This window comes from Hakea prostrata, chromosome 6 (assembly GCF_041222555.1).
Source record: "Hakea prostrata isolate BN-2017 chromosome 6, UWA_Hpros_2, whole genome shotgun sequence".
In the NCBI taxonomy this organism is placed as follows: Eukaryota; Viridiplantae; Streptophyta; class Magnoliopsida; order Proteales; family Proteaceae; genus Hakea; species Hakea prostrata.
Window position 1 is genome coordinate 37462946 of NC_142605.1, and position 23361 is coordinate 37486306.

General features: G+C 39.0%; 2 protein-coding genes across 3 annotated transcripts; one reads left to right on the forward strand and one right to left on the reverse strand.

Moving 5' to 3' along the window:
• The first annotated feature begins 321 nt into the window (after positions 1-321).
• LOC149013859 (protein REPRESSOR OF VERNALIZATION 1-like) lies at positions 322-20123 on the forward strand. Of its 2 annotated transcripts, XM_089158360.1 has the most exons (8): positions 322-630; positions 1185-1247; positions 1666-2397; positions 7781-7915; positions 16265-16348; positions 16959-17018; positions 17610-17699; positions 19329-20123. In XM_089158360.1, exons 1-8 carry the CDS (start codon positions 337-339, stop codon positions 19614-19616), a joined length of 1746 nt encoding a protein of 581 aa, XP_089014486.1. In that variant the 5' UTR covers positions 322-336; the 3' UTR covers positions 19617-20123. The 2 variants fall into 2 exon arrangements, with proteins under 2 accessions (XP_089014486.1, XP_089014487.1); XM_089158361.1 differs by lacking the exon at positions 17610-17699.
• A 441-nt stretch (positions 20124-20564) lies between these two features.
• LOC149013860 (UvrABC system protein A) lies at positions 20565-21628 on the reverse strand. Its single transcript, XM_089158362.1, has 2 exons — positions 21423-21628; positions 20565-20965 (listed from the first exon to the last, which is right to left on the reverse strand). The coding sequence occupies exons 1-2, from the start codon at positions 21534-21536 to the stop codon at positions 20852-20854; spliced, it is 228 nt and encodes a 75-aa protein (XP_089014488.1). The 5' UTR covers positions 21537-21628; the 3' UTR covers positions 20565-20851.
• Positions 21629-23361: the final 1733 nt, after the last annotated feature.

The following is a 23361-nucleotide window of genomic DNA, read 5'->3' on the forward strand; positions in this document are numbered from 1 at the left end:
TTACAAAGAAATGGACCAATATTGATCTAGCCTGTTGAGGTGGAAAATTGCTTGAGTGCTGTGCATTAACGAAAGTCTGAGATATTGATCTCAGACTCTTCGCTGCAAAGTAGTCTTGGCTCTTGAGTGTGTGAGACTTGAGAGTTGAGAGAGTGCGACGAAGTTTCGTCACATACGTGTCAACTGGGCGACAGCGGCAAAAAGCCGCACCAAAACGCAGTGGCAGACAGGTAATTTAAGTGAAGAGTATGGTCGATCATTCTTCTGTTGTTTCTATATAATGACCAAGTTTTCTTATGGCAATTGGCGGGCAAAATCCAAATTACCAAACCAGAAATGGTAATGGGGAAGAGAAGGTTCAAACAGGTCTCAACAAGTGACGAAGATGATGAAGCAGAAGTGCTACCTTCTTCCTCACGGCGTCGTTCGTCTTCTTCAGATGCAGAGCATCATAAGAAAAAGAAAGTTCTTCTTGAAGAAGAAGAAGAATCTGAGAGCAGCGAAAGCGAAGATGAGGCGGTGCAAGAGGATGCGAAGCCGATTGGAAAAGTAATCAAGACTTCGGGCAAAGGCAGAGGACGGCGAACTCACTATACCGCTTTCGAGTACGATGGGAATAGTTTCGAGTTGGTTAGTATGATTATTCTCTGTTTTCTTTTTCATTTTTCGTCTCTAAATTTTTCTTTCCCTTTTTGGTTATTTATTTTAGTTTGTTAGGGTTTTGCGTCTACATTTTCGTCATGTATTTTCTGATTATTTGTCTTCGCTATAATTCTTCTCTTAAATACTCGGTTTCGAAGATAAGCAATAATTTCCGTTTAGAAACTGATTCGTCTTATTTACGTGTACAACTTCTTGAAGTTCATCTACTTGATACATTCCCTTCATTTGTACCGCTGATTAGTGTTTGAATTTACCATCGTTCCTAAGTTGGGTATTGAGATGTAAGAAGGGTAAGCTGGTTGTTTTAATACCTTTGTTTGATGATGCTCGGAGTCAACTTTCGAGTCTCTGAGAAGCCTGATTTCAGGTGTATTTGGTAAGTTTTACTGGTCCTCGGACACTGGAATTGAAGATTTTGTTTCTCCGCCTAGAATTTTTGACTCGTAGCTGGTAAAAATGGATTCATTTAATGGGATTGTCTACTTCTTATATATCTTTCATCTGGCTATTATTGCATGCAGGAAGATCCGGTACTTTTAACACCTGAGGATGGGGATCAGAAGCCTTACGTTGCTATCATTAAGGTGACTGGGTCATTTATTTCATTCTACATTAATCAGATACTTCCAGCTTGCTAATTTTCGGATATCTCAATGCCGGTCATATCTATGTTAAGTTGTACTGGACCTTTCATCAATATAGAGTAATAAGAAAGAAATTCTTGTCAGATTACTTGTATATCATAGTTTGAACCTCAACCGTATCTCTTCTAAAAAGCTTTTCAATGGAACCATGCCATAAGTTGCCGGAGCTGCCAAACTAGTTTGGTGGTCATCTTGTCCTAGACATATGGTAACATCAAATTCATGCAAATGCTTATTCCGTGCATAAAAAGAGCCAAGGTCAAAATTGAGAAAGGTTTCAAGTTATTTTAATTCAACAATCTTTTTTTAAAGTTCCATTGGTTGTTCTCATGGACAGGTTATGATTTTTTGCTTGTAGGATATTGCACAAACTAGTAATGGGAGTGTGATGGTTACTGGACAGTGGTTCTATCGTCCCGAGGAAGCAGATAAAAAGGGTGGAGGAAACTGGGAAGCACGTGATACTAGAGAGCTCTTCTACAGTTTCCATCGTGATGAGGTTCCAGCAGAATCTGTAATGCACAAATGTGTAGTGCATTTTGTCCCTTTAGGGAAGCAACTTCCACTACGCTCACAGCATCCTGGTTTTATTGTCCAAAAAGTGTATGATACTGTAGAGAGAAAACTTTGGAAATTAACAGATAAGGATTACGAAGACAACAAACAAGATGAAATTGATCTTCTAGTTCAAAAAACTCGAGCACGTCTAGGAGAACTTCCAGATGTCGAGTCTGAAGATTCCCCTGTTGAGCAGGAAGAAGCCTTGAAGAATAAGCGTTCCCTCAGAAGGAAGAATATAACTCCACTTGATGTGTCAAGGGAAGATGATGTGGCTACCAGGTGTGATCCAAAAACTGATACACCAGGAAGTGTTGTAAATGATACTTCTGAGTTTTATTCATTGTTAGCAAACTTCAAGGCTTTAACTAGAGATTCCTATCGTGACAAATGGTTGGAGAAACTTCTTCAAGCAATTCATCTTGTGTGCATTGCAAAGGACAATATGCAGGCTGATAATAAAGATAAAGTTGGGGCTGCAGTCACTGCTGGTGCCACAAGTGGTAACAATGGCTGTCAAGAGAGTTTGAAGGTACGCAGTGTACATTTCCCTTCATTTATCCACCTAGTTTGAATTCAGGTTCCATGAACCAAATTTATTTGGTAACTTTGCAATTTCATTGCATAATATTATTGTAAATACAACTATTCAATAGGTAGACAACATTTGGTTAGCTTACTTGCTGGAGCGATGTGAAAATTATACAATGATTTAAGGTCTTTTTGAGGCATTTTCTTTGGTTGTAGTTCAATGTTTCGCCTAGATCTGGAATCATCCTTTGTTTATGTAAAATATTGTTTAAGTATATGGTTTTATTGAGAAAGCAAGTAACCCTTATTTAATCTCATAATAACAGTTAAACAATCGAATTCTGATATGAGAAAAAGTTTGGATCAAGAGAGGGGGTGGGGACTGAAATTTAGGTTGTAGTGGAAATCTGTTGGGGTGATTTCCAACTTTCAGATGCAACTTTTTATTTTTTGTTATATTTTTATCTCTCAAATCTGAGGTTTGAACATAACATAATTCCCATAAAATATAGCAAATCTCAGTAATCTTTCATCTGTTTTGGGTAGACCACCAAACCAAATTTCCAACTAATGTAACCACAATTTTAGGGTTGGGGGAGGTGTAATTATTTCCCTAAAATTAGGGTTAGCCCATGATCCTTTCCTTTGTGGACCAGAAAATAAAGAACCAAACTTGGGAATAAGAGATTCTTAACAAATCTGGATGGGATGATTTTTAGGGTTAAGTTCGGGGAAGGCTAGGATTTTAGGAAAATCATAGGGACAGGTTAGGATTTAACAAAATCAGTATGGGATGGTTTTGGGTAGATAGGATTCTAACAAAATCAAAATGGGTTGGTTTTTTAATACTAGAATTACCCTATAGCTAAAAGGAAAGCCTGCGGTTTGGTATGGGAGGGTTTAGGGATGGTTTGCTATGGGCTGTTATAAGGTAAAGAACTGATTCTTGGGGAGGTTCCTTGGGATCTTGGTTGGATTTTGGATCTTGCCTTTCTTCTTGATCTTTCTTTCTTTTCTTTTCTGTTCTACTGCTGCTGCTAGATCCAAAAGGGAAAAAGGGGGGTGAAAGCAGAAAGAAGAGAAGGGGGAGGGGTGCCATAGGGTTTGGGAAATGGTGGGGGTGGGGGAGGGTTTCTTGGTTGCTGCAAAGGGGGGGGGGTTCTGGGCAGGCTGCGATATAAGGAGAAGGGTGGGGCCGTGGGATGGGGAAAAGAGGGGAAAGGCTGGAATGGGGATGGGAGGGGCTGCACTTAATGGTTTAGGGTTTTCATGTTGCTATTGGTGTTGAATTGCTGTTGGAGATGGAATGACCTTGGTGAATCTTGAAGAAGATGATTCTCATAACCCACTGTGGCCCTCCCACCACGACTTAGTTCCCTCAAGACTCTGATGTCTTTATTCAATTTAACGTCCTTTACAATGAGGTAGGGTGGGCTATATATAGTGTAACAATTGGAGGGGAAAAGATTAAGACTCAATCTGGAAACCTATATTGACTCGATTAGGGAAACCTTTATAGACTAGGATCCCCTTGAACACTCAATAAATAACAATCATAAATTAAAAAAAAAAAAAGCTACTTGCTAAAATAACTGATTATCTAAAAGGAATCTTAATTTAAAATATTCCAATTGGGACACTTACTAACTTAGTTAAAGAATACATCACCAACAAGTCTAAGTTGGCTCAAATTGAATTGTATTTCGAGCGAACTTTATTTAGTGCGGGTGAATGCTGTTAAAATTGCTTTGAATGAATATAAGTTTTTAGGTATCAACTAAATGATTACTTTGCCACTCGTTTGGTTTTTAGAAGTGTTTTAAGAGTTACGTATTCTTTTTTTTTTGGGGGATTGGAGAAGAACCATGGTTAGGGATCTTGATCTCGATGAGGATCTCAGTGGTCCAAAAAATCAAGATCTTGGCGGAGTTGGTGCTTTTTTAGCTAACTCGATGGCCGTCTCGGGGAGTTTGAGGGCTCACTTTGGGCTAGAAATTGGTATTTACTATATTTTAGGCCTTTTAAACATAAAAGTGGCCTTAGATTTATGAGAGGAAAAAAAAGCATAGATGTGAGTTCCACTGACTGTAACTTTGAAATCGAAGTGTTGAAGAAGTGAACATGTAGACTTATGAAGTAGAAAGTATACAACCATTACTTAATATGAACACATTAAGGTTTAAAGTCAAACAATATATCAAACATTTCCACAATTCCACATTACAAGATCGTTGTGCTTATAAGTTACACCACGAGAGTACAAAAGTAACAACATTAAAACCAATGAGATGCTAAGCAACTCTCCATCTATTGCTCCATGAGCACCAGCTCCACCAGCTTAGATCAAGCTAAGTTGTTCAACATATATTTATTCCGCATCCAAAGAAGTAGTGGACATAGTTTTTCCCCAAAAAAAAAAAAAGTTTTGGAAGAACTCACCTTGCTTCAAGATTTTCTTTTAAAAAAAGCACTTGGATTTTTGCTGTAGATGCTCTAAACAACTTCTTGATGCACGTAGGTAGTGTTTGGATCGAGATTCCAGCAAAATTCTGGAAAGATACACAAAACAAGCAAAAGGAAAGAAGGGCTGCCATGAGACATGGCGAGATTGAGTTGAGACAAGTCAAAATTACTTGATCTTAACCAAGATATGGCTTTTTTATAACTAAAGCTCAACCGGAATCTAGGTCAAACCGAGATCTTGACTCGAGCGAGATCTTGCCCAAGACATTGTACTTGTTCCATTTTGCATGAGATCTCATCTCAAGGTCTAAAAAATTTGAGATATCTTGCAAAATTTCAGCGAGATCTCCCAAGTTCTCTAACCATGAGAAAAACCCTTCATTCGGAAACTTGAAAAATTTTAATCCACTGAAAATCCGGATTTGGTTCTTGAACTGGGAATGATTTTTTTTTCCTATTGAAATTTGATTTTGTGACTAATTTGACTATGGGGGTATTTATTATTAATAAATTATATTTTTTTGGATAATATTTTAATTTGGGACAGGGATAGAGAAGAAAGAAGGGTAAAGAAGTAGGGGGAAGAAGGGGGAATTTGAGAAGAATCAATCTTGAAGAAGGGGAAGAAAGAGAAGAACACTCTTAAGAAAACGAAGAGGGAGATTGCAAACCTGCACAACTAAAGCTTCAAATCATTTTTTTTTCCTATTCTATAAGATCTTTGTTTTATTGCAATGTGAGGGTCTATTTATAGCTTGGCGAAAGCTTTACAAGAAATAAAAACTTAGTTGACTAAAAATAGAAATTAATATCCTAGTAACTTGTGACAATAGAATCTTATGGAAATAGAAACTAATTAAATTAGAAACTACTAGGCTTTATATTTCAGCCATATGTATAAATAATTCTAAAATCTAAGCTACCAAAATAGAAACTAAACTAAGGTCCTAAATCTCCCAAAATAAAATCTTCATAGAATTTGATCTTAGGGCCCCACAAATCTTCTATGAAGCATTGCCAATATACCGACTAAAGGGCTGTGACACTGTTCACGTGAACAGTATAGTGTGGTGACCATATTTCTTCATATTTTCTCTTATTGTGGCAGGCTCGGTTGACTGGTTAAAATTGTGGAGCAAGGGGACCTTATATTTTGACTAGTTAGTTGGTTTGAACTGGCGTCGAATGCTGGTTTGAATTGGTCCTAGCTGGTTGTCATGCATTAATTCTCCCTCTCTTAAAAAAACTCGTCCTTGAGTTCTTGTGAAATAAGAACTAATGTTGTATGGAAAGCGCTTGCTCAAAAAGTATGCTCCCCCCCTCCCCCAGGTGTGCGGAATGAAAAGAGGTAAGGTTTGCAAGAGTGATATTAATCACACTGGTGGTGAATAGGTGGAGAACAGAATGGGGAGGAAGATCACAGAAAGAAGAAGAAATAGAGAACACAAATTAGAGAGAAGAAGAGTTAGTAGGGAAGACAAATCATAAGAAGAAGGACATTAGCAAGAAGATAAACTGAGGGCAAGATTGAGAGAGTGAAGAATCCAATAGACATGCAGAGTTACCCACGATTGGGCTCTGATACCAAATTAAAAGGGGACAGGATAGAGAAGAAAGAAGTGTAAAGAAGATGGGGAAATCAGAGAAGAATCAGTCTTTAAGAGGGGGAAGAAAGAGAATAACAATCTCAACAAGAAGAGAAAGGGAGGGGGGGGGGGAAGAGAGAGAGAGAAGGGGGCTGCATACCCACACAACTAAAGCTTTAATTCATCTTTTTTCTATTCCATAAAGTCTCTGATTTATTGCAATGTAAGGGCCTATTTATAGCTTGGTTAAAGCTTTACAAGAAATATAAACTAATATCCTAGTAACTAGTGATGATAAAATCTTATGGTTTATCAAAAAAGAAAAAACAACAAGAATCGATGGAAATAGAAACTAATTAAAATTAGAAACTACTAGGCTTTATATTTTAGCCATATACATAAATAACTAAAATAGAAACTAAACTTAGGTCCTAAATCTCCCAAAATAAAATTTTCATAGAATTTGATTTTGGGCCCCACGAATCTTCTATGAAGCATTGCCAATATATCGAATACAGGGCTGTGACATTGTTCACGTGAACAGCGACTTGCACAGTGTTTTGGCCTTATTTCAATTTTCTTCATGTTTATCTTATTGTGGCAGCCCTAGTTGAATGGTCAAAATTGTGGAGCAAGGGGACCATCTATTTTGACTAGTTGAATTGCATCCAATGCTGGTTTGAATTGGTCCTGGCTGGTTGTCCTTTATAAATAATATCTATGTAAATGAAATGACAAACATAAATTAGGGAGTGATCTAGGATTTTTGAAAGGCTAGGTTGATATAGGACGGGATTTTGACGCAGCCCCATAGATATTGGATATTTAGATCGAAATTTTGGCTGTACCTTCTGTAATTTCTATATCTGTAGTGGTTTTAACTTTACAATTTTTGTAGAAAATACTATAAACTATACTATGTAACAAGGTATTTGAGGATATAGGATAAGCAGTTATATTCTAACTTATCAATGATATTGGACTTCAAAGCGTTATTAATGAAGCAGGTAGTCTGATTAGGGCGGAATTCAGAAAGTGCCTTTGCATTTATAATGTCATAATTTTTTAATGACAATATGGGAGCCTCAGTTGTTTGAGGATTGTGGCTGATTGGCTGTATTATTATGAAGAAACTGATGCACATACACTGCTTTGGACTGACCCCGCCTAGTTTGGTGTTCAAATGGAGATGAACCAGGTCAAATTGATTATTTCATAATGCAATTCTAGAGTAGGATATTATTGGTATAAATCCACAACTATGTTTGTTTGGTAGTTTTCAACTTTTAATTTTTATGATGTTTTAGTTCTTATGCAACTTCTTTGATTTTGCAGCGTGATGAAGGCATCCAGTGGCCGGAGGCTGCTGTTGCAGCAGTAACTGCTCTTGAGAGGGTGTCATATGAAACTCTTGCATCTGATTTTTCGAAGTATAACCAGAAGATGAGACAGCTAGTATTCAACCTCAAGGTTTTTTAATCTTTACTTTTTACTTCCCAGTGTTGGTGTAATATGTATGGCATAGTACGAGAAATCTCCTAGTTCTTGTTAATATCTTTTCTTTGGGAGGTTCCAAGACCAGGTGCCCTGCAAGTTAATGTCTCAGATCTCACATTCTTGGCGAGATCTCAGCATATGTCAGAATTTTGCTGTAATTTTATTTTCCCCACCCAAATCTTGCTTTGATTTCAACCACATATATGCACCAACTTGGTGAGATCTTGGTCCAACATGTTGTTTTGGACTGAGTTGGCCTCCGAAACTGAAATTCTGAATCATGATGTATGTGCACACATTTTGCAATGTTCTATTAGCTGGACTTTTGATTATGATAAGCTTAGAAACTTGACTGTACCTAGGAAAATGCTCTAATCACATATTGGTTATTCCATCTTGAGTTTCATAGGGATTTTTAACTGTAGTGGATGATCTTCATCGTTCATAGTTTCATACGTACTGCTTGTCTGTGTCTTCTTTATGAGACTTGTACTTCTTTTTCTACCAAAAAAAATACATTATATTTCTTTAAAACTTGCTCTTTGGGTGTCTTGCAGTTGATGTTTTGAAAATCGGTTTTAGAATGAATAGTCGAACTGATCAGATCATCAGTGGACAAGCTTTTGGTTCACTTTCCATATTGACATGAATAGCTGTGAGAATTTACAGGCTGTCCAAAATGTCTATTAGTATGAACTGGTTGTCATATTTCGGGACCATCTGGCCTGGGTTTGATCATCATAAAAACTTGGGGAAACTATGCTGTACTTTGCCTAAAACATATTAAATTTGAAGTTTCTAATAACCACTTTGTGTAACCCCTTGTTTGAAACAAACAACAGATCGTTAAGAACTGGCTGTTCAGGGATGATGTGGGACATAACGTGGACTTGAAATGAGTCTTATACCTTTTCTTAACACTCGACAAAATACGACGACCCTCCTTTTCGTCCTCCCCTGGATGGAGATATCTAGCTTGCCCATCAGGGCTTCTCCCACTGCATAGGTGACTGATTTTGACAGAGAAAATGTGGGTGGCAGTGAGATCAGTGAGCAAGAGATGGAGGTTAGAGCTTGTAGGTGGTATTCATAATGAAGCTATTGTGCATTTTCAGAGAATATGGATGATCGCTCTTGCTCTTCTTCTTCTATTATCTCTTCATCCATGTAGTTGTCAACTTGTCATTACCAATCTCAAGAAGTTAACATCTGTTTTGAGCATTACACAGAAAGCTTTCTATGCATCCTGTCCTTTTCTTTTACTGCCCTTTGCTTTCTGAGCATCTGATGAAGACTTGATGTGAAACCCAATTTTAGGGTTTGGTTTTCTTGAATTGATTCCTAAATTGAGGGTTTGCCCAGAATCTTCTAGCAACTTAGTCTAAGATTATGGGATGTTTGGGATGGTTTTAGGGTTCACATTTCACAATAGATAAAGGCCTGGAAGAATTTGGCCAGGCTTAGGGTTAAGAGGCTGAAGGTTTTAAACTTGAAACTTGTTGTAATGACAATTTCAGATCTTGGATTTAACAGTTAGGGTTTAGAAACTAGGGGCTTAGGGTTTCGGTTAGGATATGAATGGGGCTGACGTGAACTCGATTCTGGGGTTAGGGTTTCTAGAATAATTTCCCTAGAATTAAGGATTCACCCATAATCTTCCGAGAAATAATCCAATAATCTTAAGGGAACCTATGGGTGGTTAGGGTTTAAGCAAAATCCATATGGGTTGGAATGATTGGGAAGAAAGGTACAGGCAGCGTGATCACTTGTTGTTTACTGCTGGGGATTGAAAGCTCTTGAAGAGGAAAACACCACAAAGCTGTTGCATGGCTTCCTCCAACTTGGAAACCCTGAGCAACCCCAGTGCACCTTCCTTGGCTGTAAACTACCTTGCAAAATTTTTGTTTGTCAATAATTGAGTTTTTTTACAAGCCTGGGCCTTACACATAGAGGCTTAGAGCCTTACATTGAAGGACTCCTACTTGGACATTGGAAAACATAATAGACAAGGAGTTCTATTTAAAGAGAGTAGGACTAGTTGGCTAGTAGAATTTGGACTACAACTGAAGGAATCATTCTCTAAATAGTATTCCTACCTAGGCATAATTTGACCAAAACTAGATCAAAGGCCAAAATCGAAATAGAGTTAGACACCTACTAACATACTGAATCCAATTAACCCCAATTGGGTTTGTTTAGGACTCCCAAATTCCCAAACTACCGTTCTTGGTTTTCTTCTTTTAATGCCATAGGGTGCTGTAAAGCAACCCTAGGCCCTATTTCAACCATTGGTCCTCTATTGAGATGGCCTTGGGTCCATTCACATACCCAGATGGAGTCAGTTCTTAATAGGTAAAAGTAGAAGGAAGTGGGAAGAGTCTTTACCTTTCTGGGGAATATGTAGAGATGGCCTTTTATGGCTCTAATGATGGCTTTAAGAATGCAAAAGATGCCACACTAGTAGAGATAAGAAGATTGGAGGACTGATTTAATAGAATAGCTTTATTGGCAAAGCAGAAAAGCTTGCCTTTCTAGAGTTGGAGCCTTTTATGAATGAGGTCAAGCATATGAGTGCAGTGATGGTTGATGAATATACTAGGAACGAGAGGCAGGCCTAAATAGGCCATAGGAATGGAGCCAAGAGAGATTGGTGAGATGCAGGAGGGAGGCTTTGATTGGTTCAGAGACCCCAATTAGAAACAAATGGGACTTTTGCAAATTAATGTGAAGGCCCAATAAGGATTCAAAGAGGTTAAGGGAAGAGATAATTGTAGAGACAAAGGAATGAGAGGCTTGGAGAAAATCATAAGATTGTCAACAAAGGCAAGAGAAGGAAAGGGAGCGTAGTGTTGATGAATTTCTACTTTAGACAGGACGAGGCTGGCTGGAGAGTCATTAGTGATTACAGTAAAGTAAGGAGTAAAGATGCAAACCTCAATCCAATGAACAAAAGTGGGAGAGACACTCATCAGGGAGAGGATCAGAGGACATCAGAAATGAAGTCTTAGCAAAGGGAATGGTAAGCTTTGTTGATGTCAATTTTCATGATAGCTGGGTAATGTGATTTGTGGGCAAACCCTCAAACAATTTAAGCAGAGAGGAGGATGTTGTTAGTGATGCTTATAGCAGAGATGAAAGCATACTACTTTTGGCTGACAGGGGATAATAGATTGGATGTGATTAGCAAGGATGTCGGCAATGAACTTGTAAAGGAGATTGCAAAGGGAGATGGGTTGGAAATCCAAGAGAAAAGTGCCCTGGCTTCTTGGAAATGAGATAAAGGAAGGTTTGGTTGATGGAGGAGAGATGGAAGGGCCTGGATAATAATTTTATGGATATTGAGAATGAGGTCCTCCAGTGTGAAATCCAAGTGGTTTTGCAGAATGCTAAGCCCATACTAAACCCATTAGAGTTGGGTTGGGTTTGTGAGAATTGATGGCAAAGAGGATTTCATCAGTAGAGGGAATGGTTTGGAGGGTGTCCAAAGGTGAGGAATGGACAACTTGTTGATAAGGTTCAAGGGAATGATTTAGGAGTTGGTAATGGAGAGAAGGGAGGACAAGAAAGAGACCATTTCTTGCTCAATACTGGGAGCATCAATGATCCAAACCCCATTACTTGTTAGGAGCAACCAGATGGAGTTAGAGTTGAGGTGGGCTTTTAGAAGTGGTGGAAGTAGGCATTGTTAGTGTCACCAAGCTCTGGCCATTTGATGCGGGATTTGTGGCAAAGGAGACTTTCCTTTTGGGAGGAGAGTGAGTGTAGTGTAGATCAGAGGAGAGGCTCCCGATCAGCCAAAGCTGGGTTGTGGAGATTAGACTGGAGGAGAGTTTGCACTCTAGAAAGATCGGATTGGCAAGAGTAAACTAGGAAGGAAATGTTACCAAAGTCGTCTGAGTTCTAAGATTTCAGGGCCAAATCGTAGTTGTGGAGCTTTTTGGCAAAGGCAATGAGAGGGAAGGAGAAGCAAGGAAATGCTACCAAAGTTGTCTGAGTTCTAAGTATTCAGGGCCAAATTGTAGTTGTGGAGCTTTTTGGCAAAGGCAACAAGAGGGAAAGAGAAGCAGTGAACAGGTTTATGCTAGGCTCCCTGGGTGGTGGAAAGGAAGGAGGCATGGGAGGACCACATGCTGGGGCTAAAGGAGGAGAGATTGGATGTGGAGGTGGCACAGGGAGTGGTTAAGAAAGCTGCAAAGAAGGAAGGTGGTGTGGGAGGAGGGAAAGAAGCAGTTCTCGTTTCCTTGGCTGAGAGGGGAAATGGTTGGGCAGGGAGGAGTAATTCTGATTAAGGGGGAAGAGGAGAGAAAGGGGGCAGTTTTGGAGTATTGAGTGGAGTTGGGCCGTCAGGTTTTTGTTGGAGTTGGGAGGACTTGCACTCGGTTCCCTGCAATTGTGAGTTCTTTAATTTTTATTTTTCAATTTCCAGCATTGTCCATTATCTCCATAATTCAGTAGGAATTCTATTCTTGAATTTGGGGATCCTATTATTAGATCCATTACAACAACAACAACAACAATAAGCCTTGTCCCAACTAAATGGGGTCGGCTACATGGATTCTTGCCCTCCAATCAGTTATGTTCGAGGCCATGCTAGATACAAGGCCTAAGCTATACATATCTTTTCTCACCACTTCTCCTAAGGTTATCTTAGGCCTACCCCTAGCTCTTCTAGTTCCTTCAATATTGATTATATCAATTCTCCGTACAGGGGCATTCATAGGTCTCCGTTGAACATGGCCGTGCCACCTCAAACGACTTTCTCGAAGCTTATCACTTATGGGAGCAACTCCCAGACCAGCTCTAATATAATCATTTCTTATCTTATGCATCATAGTTTTGCTACTCATCCATCTCAGCATCCTCATATTAGATCCATTAACAGTCTAGATAATATCTCAAATCATCACTTGACAACTAGTTCCCAATGGATTGTTAATTTTATGTTCTTATTATTAATCCAAAGGTGTGTAAAAGATATTTATAACCTGGGTTTGCATTATTGTAGGCAAAGCACACAGGGTGGACATTTAGTTTTCCCTAAAAACTTTATGGTTTGACTTGGATTTCTTCTACCAAGTAAAAGGAATTAAAATGCTTCATGCACCTTATCTATGGAGCTACCTATTAAGTCAATCAGATATTCGAAGTTTTGAGAAGCGTAGCTCCTGCAAGGATACTAAATCAACATTTAATGAGGACTGGTATGTAATAACTAGTATTTAGTAGAACATGTTAGCCATAACTTCAGAAGGATAGGTGGTTATGAATTGTGCAATGTAAGCTTCTTTCCTAATGTTGTCATCTTGGGCTGTCTTGATCCAATGGTCACACTGGATTAAACCAATTCTTAGGGTTCCTGTTTTCTTTTTTTTTTCTTTCCAGGTTGATATGGGGGTGTGATTGAGGACTGATCATGAAGAGAAGGGAAATCTGTGTCAGATCTGAGAGTTGCAAAAAGTAAGGAGGGGGGGGGGTATTTATGTGTTGTACACATATTGGCAACCCAATTCAAAATTTTCTTCTAAACTGTCCACTGTTGTTTACAATGTACATCCAAGTAGTTAAAGGGAAAACCAAAGATTCCTACTTTGACTCTAGAGGTGAAATAACGTGAAACTTTTTATTAAAATTCTGTGATATGCGGCTCAAAACACATAGTGTGTTTAAAAGCAATAAAATACTAAATAACTACTTCTGAGATATGGTGGTAGACAAAAAAACCAGGTTGGCATTGGATCATTTCTGTTTGGATCTGGTTCTCTCAATTTTGTGATGCAGATGGTGCCAGTCAAGTGCTACTGCATCACTGTAACTGGGTTACATTTTCTTAATAGTAAAAATGGAAATTTTATTTGAAATAAATAAAATAGAGAAACAGCAGAAGTAGTAGTGCACTGCCTAACTCATGAAAGGGGCCTAAACAAGGGGATAAGCATTGATATACAATAAATTCTTTCCCATCCCACCCCCCTTTCCAACCCCTCAGGAATAATTGGCTGAACTCTTCTTCCAAGGGTATGGGAACTGCTTTTAAGCGGAGAGTGGCCTGGCCTTTGTATTGAGTAAAAAAAGTTAATGCCAAAGGCATCCAAATGTGGAAGCCATTAAACAATGTTGGAAGAGTTTCCTTGAATCAGGGGACTACATCTTTTGGCCAAGGGTATTTTTAGCCCTTGAAGAGTTACTGTTCGGCCTGCTGTTGTGGAGTCAGTTCAAATAGGATCAGAGAAGCCTAGTTTTATACTAGCGCTGGGGCCGGACTGACAAGATAATGGCTATCAAATTTGGTGCGCATGGTTGACCAGATAGTGAGCCTTGTTGTACACGTTAATAGAACATGGCTTCCAGTTTTGGTTTTGTTTAAATGACTCCTGAATATTATAAGCAGTGGCTATAAGCACAGAACAGCAGTGTCTGTCACTTGTGTTTGTTTTTTACTGATTGCGTATGAGATTCCACAGTTTCCACAGCACCAGGGTGTGGTAACCACTTTGATCCCTAGGTGATGCCCTGCCAAGGTCAGGGTGCCCATGCGAGAGCTTTATGTTTTATCTCAGGCCATATTTTCTTACTGTTTTCATCTTATTATTATGTATTGTAGGGTTATAAAAGCTAGAATATAGAACAATCCCCCTGGGGGGGGGGGCTGAAACTGAGACTGTAGAAACATACAAGGGGATAAAGGAGAAATAATCCGATATAACATTTGGAGGGTAGGATCACGAGGTTTGAGTTCTGGGACATTTTTCTAGATGTTGCATTGAACTTCAAGAGATACCTTGGCATTGCCTGGCCGACAATGATCCCAGGTTTGATGTTAATTGGTTCTTGGGCTTGGGTGCTTGATTTATTTTGATGACTTCAACAATTGTAAGGTTGCCTCATTGCGACCTGTCGATCACGGGTTTGAGCCAGGGAGTAGCCTCTGTGTAAGCAGGGGCAAGACTGAGTACACCATGGCTGCAGTGGTCGGAGTCTCATGCACTTAACCTTTTTTTATGCATTCTGCAACTGTAACAATGGAAAGCAGGAGGTACTACTTTATTTGCTGAAAATATTAATGACCACTTTCTTATTGATGTCTCCAGAAGCATCGATATTGTTAATGTAGCAGCTTTGGATAGTGGGCCTGTCATATAAGTGGACTGTCGTGTTCACCATCAGCATTAATGATATTTGCTTGCAAAATGAAACCAGACAACGCATGCTGAATTTTCTCTGAGTATGCATCAGGGACTTCTATTTGAACATATGCATCCGTTAATTCTGTTTTCATTTTGTTGTGTAGGGACTTCTAATATGTTTCCATAATGTTTCATTAGGCAAGTGTGTCTAATAGACCTGTCAGAGAAGGACCTCTTTTGAAATAATTGGAATTTGGGAATATAATTTTCAAGAGTCAACGTGACTTTTTGGTAGCCTAGGTGATTGGTCGCGTTGCTTGTTTAAGGTGCCTAGTCCAAAATGTAGTAACTGGAAGAAATGAAATGGTTGACATGAAGAGCCACCACTGCCACTGCCACCCTTGCTTGCCTAGGAAGGAGAAAGAGGAAGATGAGGAATGGGAGTAGTGGGCCTTTTTAAACTTCCAGTGACCCTATCGTTAACAGTTAGACTTCTCTGTAATTTGAGTGTCATTTGCTGCAGCTTGAGAATTTTTTTCTGGAATTCTGAGATTGTATCAAGGGAATTTTCTTATCTACAAAGGATTGAAAGGACAGTTCCTCTTCTATCCAAAAAAAAGAAAGTATGGGAGAGGTTTCCCGGAAAGGCAGGCAGCTCCTACGCCAGTGTGGGGATCAGTGGGAGTGTGCATGAAAGCATCAACAGGGATGAGATTTCCACCTTCATTGGTGGCGGTGTTGTTGCACTTGAGTGTGACTATGTGTCTTGGCTGAGGGGCCATGCTGCTTTTCATGGTTAAAGTGTCCTTCTGTTTACTCCATATCTGCAATCAACTATGGACCAAGTTCTAAAGTTGTTCATGAACCCCTCTTCATTTTTTTTTTTTAATTTTTATTATAGGGACTGAGTCTTCAATATTATATGTGACCTCCTTTCCCTTCTTTACATACAGCTGCTTGCTTGACTAGGTCCTGCCATCTTTGGATCATCGAGGTGTCATGACCACCGTGCTTGGAAAACTACTAGTTGTTAGTGAATAAAATGCTTTTTTCTGTATGAGAAATTTTTAACATGTAAATGGATGTCAGCTTGTTTGACAACTACCATTCTGCTGATGTTTTAGCAGTATCTACATTCCTTTTTAAAGTAGTATATCAGATGTCCTGAAGATCTTCAGTATTGAACAACTTGTAACAGGGCAACGCAATGCTAGCCAGACGTCTAGTAAACAGAGAGTTGGAGCCTTCAAGAATTCTTAGCATGTCACCTACTGAACTAAAGGTATAGAATATGTTCTGGCTTCTATTCTGTTTAAATACCTTCATTACAGTTTTCTGAATTTCTTTGTGTGAGTCTACTGTGCTTCCAGAACGGATCAACTTGGGTTTTTCGTGCCATGATTCATGTTGAAGTCAATTGGCCTCCAGTACCAGTCTTTGGTTTCTTCTTATCTCAGCTAGCCACTGCTTTCATTTAGCACTAGTGGCTGTATTTTCAAGACGAATATGTTAAGATTACCCAATGGTTGAGAACTTTGATGTGATGTTCTTTATAACATGTTTGTATCCTACAGGCCAGCATTAGATTCAAGAATATTTTTCACATACAAAAATTAATATTTGCTAAAAAATGATAAAATATGATGATACCACAAACGAAACCCTAGCAGAGAGTTGGGGAGAAAGACAAATGGAGACCCAAATACCTGCCATACAACATACTATCATCTAATCATCCATTGTTCTGTTAAATGAGAATGCTCAGATGAATGGTTTGTAAGGCTATGGATGTTGGAGTAATAATACATTTGAGGGAACTTGGGGGTACATTGAGTGATGCTTATTTTCCTTGTGTATGAAAGAAACTAATTCTAAGTTCCTGTATTTCCCAGGATGCTCTTACAGCAGAAGAAACTCCAAGAAATGAGCCTGAAGAATCTGAGCGCATGCAGGTTGAATTTCTTCTCTCTCTCTCTCTCTCTCTCTCTCTCTCTCTCTCTCTTTAATTATTTTTCGTTAGAAAGAAATTGGAAGATGCCAATTTATGGTTTTGTCAAGAGCAGGCTCTCCATTCTCTTGACGGGCCCCCTAATTTTTCTATCTGGCATGACGTGAGCATTGTCAACTGTTAGATAAGGTATTGTCTGGATAGGCAATGAGCTGATTGTAAGGCAATGATCTATGTAACTGACCCCATTTAGTTGGGAAAAGGCTTGTTGTGTTTGATTGTCTGGATAGGCAGTATGTGAGTTTTAGATGCGAAATCAATCATACTACCTCTCATGTCTTCAATTGCATGTTTCCATCGGTACTTTGTATGCACATCCTTGTTGTCTATATAGTTTTTTATTTTAATATTGGCAAGTCCAATTCAGCTGGAAATTGACATTTGGCAACCCAATCTGGGCCTCCTCTAGCATGCAACTTGGCATATATTTTAGACTCACACTGGATAACCTTTGCCCAGAAGGGTTATATACTTGTGTGTTAGATCCTTAAATATTCAGTGCAGCCTTAACATTTATCGTTTGCATCTGACATAGATGACTGATGCTCGATGTAAAAGATGCATGGAGAAGAAAGTCGGTTTAACAAACATCATACAAGGAGGAGGACGTGGTGACCGTTATCAGGTTGACATACTTTCTATTGCATCCTATTGTCATTGTTTCTCTTTCTATTACCTTGGGGCGAGAATTTGTATAATGGGGCTCATCACCCAGAAAAGTAGGTTGGAGGAAAGACACTCCCCTTGGCTCTTTTGGTTTTCTTTCTTCCAGAAAACTGCTCTGGTCATCAACTAGAATAAAATCTAGTAAACATATTGTGAGACAAAGCAAACCAGAAACCAGCAATCAAGAAGAAAAGAGTCGTGGAGAAGTAGTGGAGTACTGGGTGTAGGGAGAGTTGTGCAATAAGCAAAACTGTCCCCTTTATGCAGACTATATTTATTATAAGATGCAAACGAATAATTAGGAATAATCTCCTAAACCAATTAGAATGGAGAAGGAAAACAAATTAAGTTTAGAATAGAAGATATCCTGACTTCTAACAAAGCACTAAGGACTAGGACAAAAGGCAGATTACGTATAAGGGTGTACTTAAGTGTTCCCAATGGTATGCTTGGGTTAAGTACACTTCACATAGAACCATTATTAATGGAGCATACAAATCTCCCATATCCAGCTTGTAAGTTGTAACAACTTCTCTTGAAAGCAGACCTAGATAAAGGCTTGGTGAAGGGGTGATCAAGCTGCTTGGTGGGAGGAACAAAGAAGTAAACGATCTTCTTGAGGACACATCTCTAAGACTAACAAAATGGCAACCAACCTCAATGTGCTTATACGCTATTGAAACATAGGATTAATGGTAATGCAAGTAGTGGCTTGACTGTTGCATAACATTTTTATTGGTTAAGTTACTGGAAAACCCAGCTCAGGAAGAAAGGATTCCCACCCACTTTAATTCAGGAGTGGTGTGAGTCAGCTCTATATCCAGCTTTAGCACTCAGTCGAGCAATAGTGGACTTTTACTTGCTCCTCAAAAGTGACTAAATTCTCTCTCACAAAAGTACAATAACCAGTGGTGAAACTTTCATCACCACCAGCCCATCTTAGTCGGCATAAAAAAAAACCCAAAAATGTTGATGAGGACAATAAATCGTCCCTTCCTTGGAGCTCCTTTGAGATACCATCAGTTCTGACAACCCACCTTGCAATGTATTTTCTTAGGAGATGTGTATGGTGTAGAAGATTGCTTTATTGCTCTTATACCACGTGAGATAAAGCAAATAGAAACCAGCAATTGGAAATAAAGGAGATGTGGAAGAAGAGGAGGGAAGGGGGAGAGTTGCAACTAATTACAGGAGTAGTTTAGGAATAATTTCCAAAACTAATTACAACTGAGAGGGAAAATAGAATAAGTTTAGAATATAAACAATATCCTACAGCTACTAACACAGCACTGGAGGACTAGGGACAAAAAGGGTTATGACAGCAAACACTGTACTTTTTAAGTGTACCCCCCCCCCCCCCCTCAGTAGTATTAGAATTAATACTATTAATTGTTATGATGTCCCATTTAGCTGTTTACTTAGATCTGCTGCTGTCAAGGATTGTGTGTACCATGGCGGTGCAGTTCTGTGCAAAGAGAGGATGAAGCATTCTCCAATCTATAGAATTCTTATAGATTTGTAGCCTGGTTATTTATGCTTCTTGGAAGATTTTGTATCCTGATCATGATTCCTTTCTATTGCTTATCAGTTGCAGTGTATTGCATGTGGTAACACATGGTTTGCTTTCCGAGATGAAGTCTCTTCAATGACAATAGATGCACCTACTGTTGCTGGAAATGTGGGCACTGCACCATGGGCTACAGCAAAGTTTGAAGATGTTGAGAAAAAACTGGTTACTGCCCGTGAATCTGATAAACCAGCGGACAATACTTTTAAGAAGAAAACTGCAGCTTATATGCCGGTCTTTCAAACTCAGAGATCATTTGGTAGGGGAAAAACTGAAGATCCTTCGCCTGCTAGCAACAATGTGGGGTAGAAAGTTGACCAATGGTTTGTAGTTTGTACAGCTAGCTGGTTTCGTTGTTCAAAGGTAGTGAGTTTTTTGTACAGCTATATCTACTAGTATGTTTCCGGGCTTGGTAGTTAGGATGACAGTTTCATTTTAGTGCATAGTTAGCCTTTTTTCTTTTTTTCCCCTTCCCACCCCTTACTAGGTGGGGATTGATGTTACACCCCTTACTAGGTGGTCATTGTAGTTTGTAACTGGGTTAATCCTAGTGTTCAGAGTTAGAGAATTAGTTGATGGTTTGTAGTGATGTCTCTGCCATATGTACGTGAAAGCTCATATGCCTCCCTCCATGCACACCATTTGGGTATAAATAAATTCTCTGCACACTACGGTAGTGTGTAGGGTTCTAACTCTTGGTTTCTAGACAAATGTGAGTGAGATCGGCTTGGGTTTCAGTTTCGACGAAACAGATGCTACTTCCTTCAATGGGACTTCCGCAGCCCAGGCGGGGCTATTGACCTTCCCCTCCCCAGTCCCCACCCCCCGGTGTAGCAGCTATTGCCCGTTTGCCTAAAAAAACTGCAACGTGGAAATACTCTTTATGGCACAAGCCCAAGTTGATTCTGGTGATTTCCATTGGTTTTGAATAAACGTATCTCTAAACCCTATCTTTTGAGTTGCAAAGCTTCTTCCAAGTTTATGCTTCTCTAAGTCATCTCCCCAGTGATAATTTGAGGCTGATTTTTTTCTTCATGTTATACTTTGGTTTTTTAGATAAGAACAAGCATGGTTCTTCCGGTCGAAATGTAGCTTTCAAATTATTAACTCACATACTTGGCTACTGAAGGGAGAAGGTTCTACAGAAAACCAGGGTCTCGGTATCGGTGACGCCTGTGTTTTGAGTGTGAAAATGGCTTTAATTTCAAGTTTTTCTACAGGGGCAGAACAGTTTTAGAGAGTTTCACCATGGAGATAGATAATGGCATACAAAAACTTCCAGAACAAATGGGTGAAAATACTTACAACTATCTATTTAAACCGGATTTAAGAGCTGAGGCTTGCTACAGATCAACACAATTTAAAACAGTGAAGCTGTCCAATGCCCACATAATTCCAGTACATTCTTGGATTTAGGTTAGAAGAAGATGAATGAACCAAAAGAAGCTGAAAAGCTTGGCTTTGAATGATTGATTTACGACTCTTAACATCTTTCTCTTTTCTTCTATTCCTCGCCTTCAAAATCCTACTTCTAGCCATCCGAGCTATGGCTTCTGTTTCTCTGGGGTACCGGAGTTGTGTTTGTCTTGGGATTCCTTCTCTGAGCCGAAGAAATACCTCTTCACAGTGCCTTCTGCTGATTTTAGTGACCTCTTGATCTGCCATTGAAAAGCTTCATCTCATCAAAAGATTCTTAAAAAATTCGTCGTTCAGTCATGCAATTTTTGTCTGCCTCGCCACAATAATAATATTCTACAACTCTAAGCAATCTTATCTTCTTAAATGTAATTTTACAGGAAACATTTGCAGCTTGAAATGTAAAGGAAAACTATCTGGAGGTCAAAATTAAGACGCTTATCAGAGAGACAAATCAAAGATTAAAGAGAAGAAGAAAAACCCTTCAACAGAAGAACCAAATTAATTAGAACAAACCCAGAATGGAAATCACAAGAATGAAAAAAAAAAAAAAAAATCTAACCCGGTAACCCAACAAATTCTTTATTCCACATCCACATAGAATCAGCTAAGCTAAAGCGAATATGAAGAGAAAATTAAATATCAGCGAAACTGATCGTTGCTCTTCTCCTTCAAAAAAAGGGAGAAAATCTGACTTACAGGATCGAGGACATTTGGTTGAGGACCGTAATCCGCAGTAAGGAGAAAATACGCAGCAGTTATAGTGGCAATCATGGTAGTTCTTCTCACCAGCTTGTCGGTTTTTGGATCCATATTAACTCAGTGACCGTGAGACCCAACAGCTTTCAAGTTTCAATAGCATCGAACATGGAGAGGTAGTGGGCGGCGATCGAGAGACCCCATTTCTACACGGCCAGGGTTTATAAACCCAACCATGAAACCGTGAGTTGGAGTGACGGTTTTCTAGGGAGCAGCCCGTTTTGGGAACGACAAGTAATTTTCAAATTATATTTTTGAGTCATCCACAACCAGTGGATAGTAATTTTCAAATTAAAACTTAATCAATAAGATAGGAGCACTCGGGTGGAGTCGAGGTGGCCCTAGTCAGATATCCAAACCTGATCTAGTTGTGACTCTAATCAAGCTCTAAGATTTGAACCCAAAAAAAAAAAAAAAAAAAAAAAACAATGCAAGCTCTAAGCTGAGAAGAGAAAAAGAAATGTTGGGATTTTTATTTGCAGCAACTGCTGATGGCAGCTGCGGATGGTTTTGATCGTCACATCAGTCGAAAATTATCTAACGATTGAGAATCAAAGGGTGAGCGTATACTTGTAAATACCAATTTTTTTTCCTTTTTAGATTTTAAGGGTTTAAAGTTTCCTAATTTACAAAACGAGGTACCTCATATACGCACGGTCCAAATCCCTCTTCATTCTTCTCGAGTCTCTTCTTCTTTGTCCCAAAAAAAAGATATCGAACGATACTCTTTCTTTCAATCTTTTATATGAAAAACATCTTAAAATCCATACATTAGTCGTTTAGAAATTAGTTTCTATTTTTTCAATCTAATATTTGTGGTACCCGCGTGTCTTTGATTCTGGACTAGTATGCAATCCTCTTCTTTTTCTTTTTTTTTTTTTTTTTTTTTTTTTTTTTTTTGAAACTGGCGAGTTGATATTATGAGTGTGGGGATATACTACTAATTTATATATGCCACCAGATGGGTGCAAATCCAAGACCTCCCCATGGGAGATTGGGTCGTTAATCGCTCAACTATCCTACCAATGGCATGCAATCTAATATTTGCTCTAGGTTTGGGCAAACAACCCATTAGATAGTGTTGAACCTAATCAAACAATTCTAAACAGGAAAATGGAAAAACAAAGGTAGAGATGGTATTTTTATGAGAAACTCACTAAATCCAATGAATCCTCTGCTTCTTGTAAAGTAGAAAAGGACAACATTTTTGAATTCCTTTGTCCTTCAGATCCAATTCCAAGGGGAGACTAATTCACGAAGATAGTGAGATGACACTGAGAGAGTGAACGATTTATTAGGGTTTTGCTTGAGAGGTGGAGGACACAGGGATGATTTGAGGGTTGAGACACAAATAATAAAACGACCCTCTCAAACAGGAGGTGTGCTGCGTCGCCAGTTGTAATCTAACGATAGGAACCGTTGCCGTTCGGTTTCTTCTGTTTTCAAACAAAAAAGAAGCGCCTTGAGAAGAATGAGAGAGGGATTTGGGTTGTGGGTATACGAGGGACCTCGTTTGTAAATTAGGAAACTTTAAACCCTTAAAATGTAAAAGAAAATTTTGGTATTTACAAGTATATCCCCGCCCTTTGATTCTCAACCGTTAAATCATTTTTGACTGACGTGGCGCAATCAGAACTGTCCGTAGCTACCAGCAGCAGCTTATGCAAATAAAAATCCGGGAGTTACTCAGTTACCTTCACAAATGTCTTTCCTATGTATTATAGGAATAAAGGTTGAGACTTTCTTTCTTTTTTTTTTTTTTTGGTAAACAGTACTTCATTCAGATAGCTAAAAAAAGTACAAACACAACTGCATGAGTACACAAGGTTCGAAACAAACCAAGGAGCGGACAAAGACCAAACTGTCATACATGCAATAG

What these genes read in the sequence shown, in the direction of transcription:
- LOC149013859 (XM_089158360.1), top strand. Translation starts at nt 337, where the DNA reads ATGGTAATGGGGAAGAGAAGGTTCAAACAGGTCTCAACAAGTGACGAA. An exon ending in GCTGTCAAGAGAGTTTGAAG is followed by an intron (nt 2,398 to 7,780) that starts GTACGCAGTGTA and finishes TTGATTTTGCAG; the next exon opens with CGTGATGAAGGCATCCAGTG. An exon ending in AAGAATCTGAGCGCATGCAG is followed by an intron (nt 17,019 to 17,609) that starts GTTGAATTTCTT and finishes CATCTGACATAG; the next exon opens with ATGACTGATGCTCGATGTAA.
- LOC149013860 (XM_089158362.1), bottom strand. Translation starts at nt 21,536, where the DNA reads ATGGATCCAAAAACCGACAAGCTGGTGAGAAGAACTACCATGATTGCC. An exon ending in AACCAAATGTCCTCGATCCT is followed by an intron (nt 20,966 to 21,422) that starts GTAAGTCAGATT and finishes TTTCAATGGCAG; the next exon opens with ATCAAGAGGTCACTAAAATC.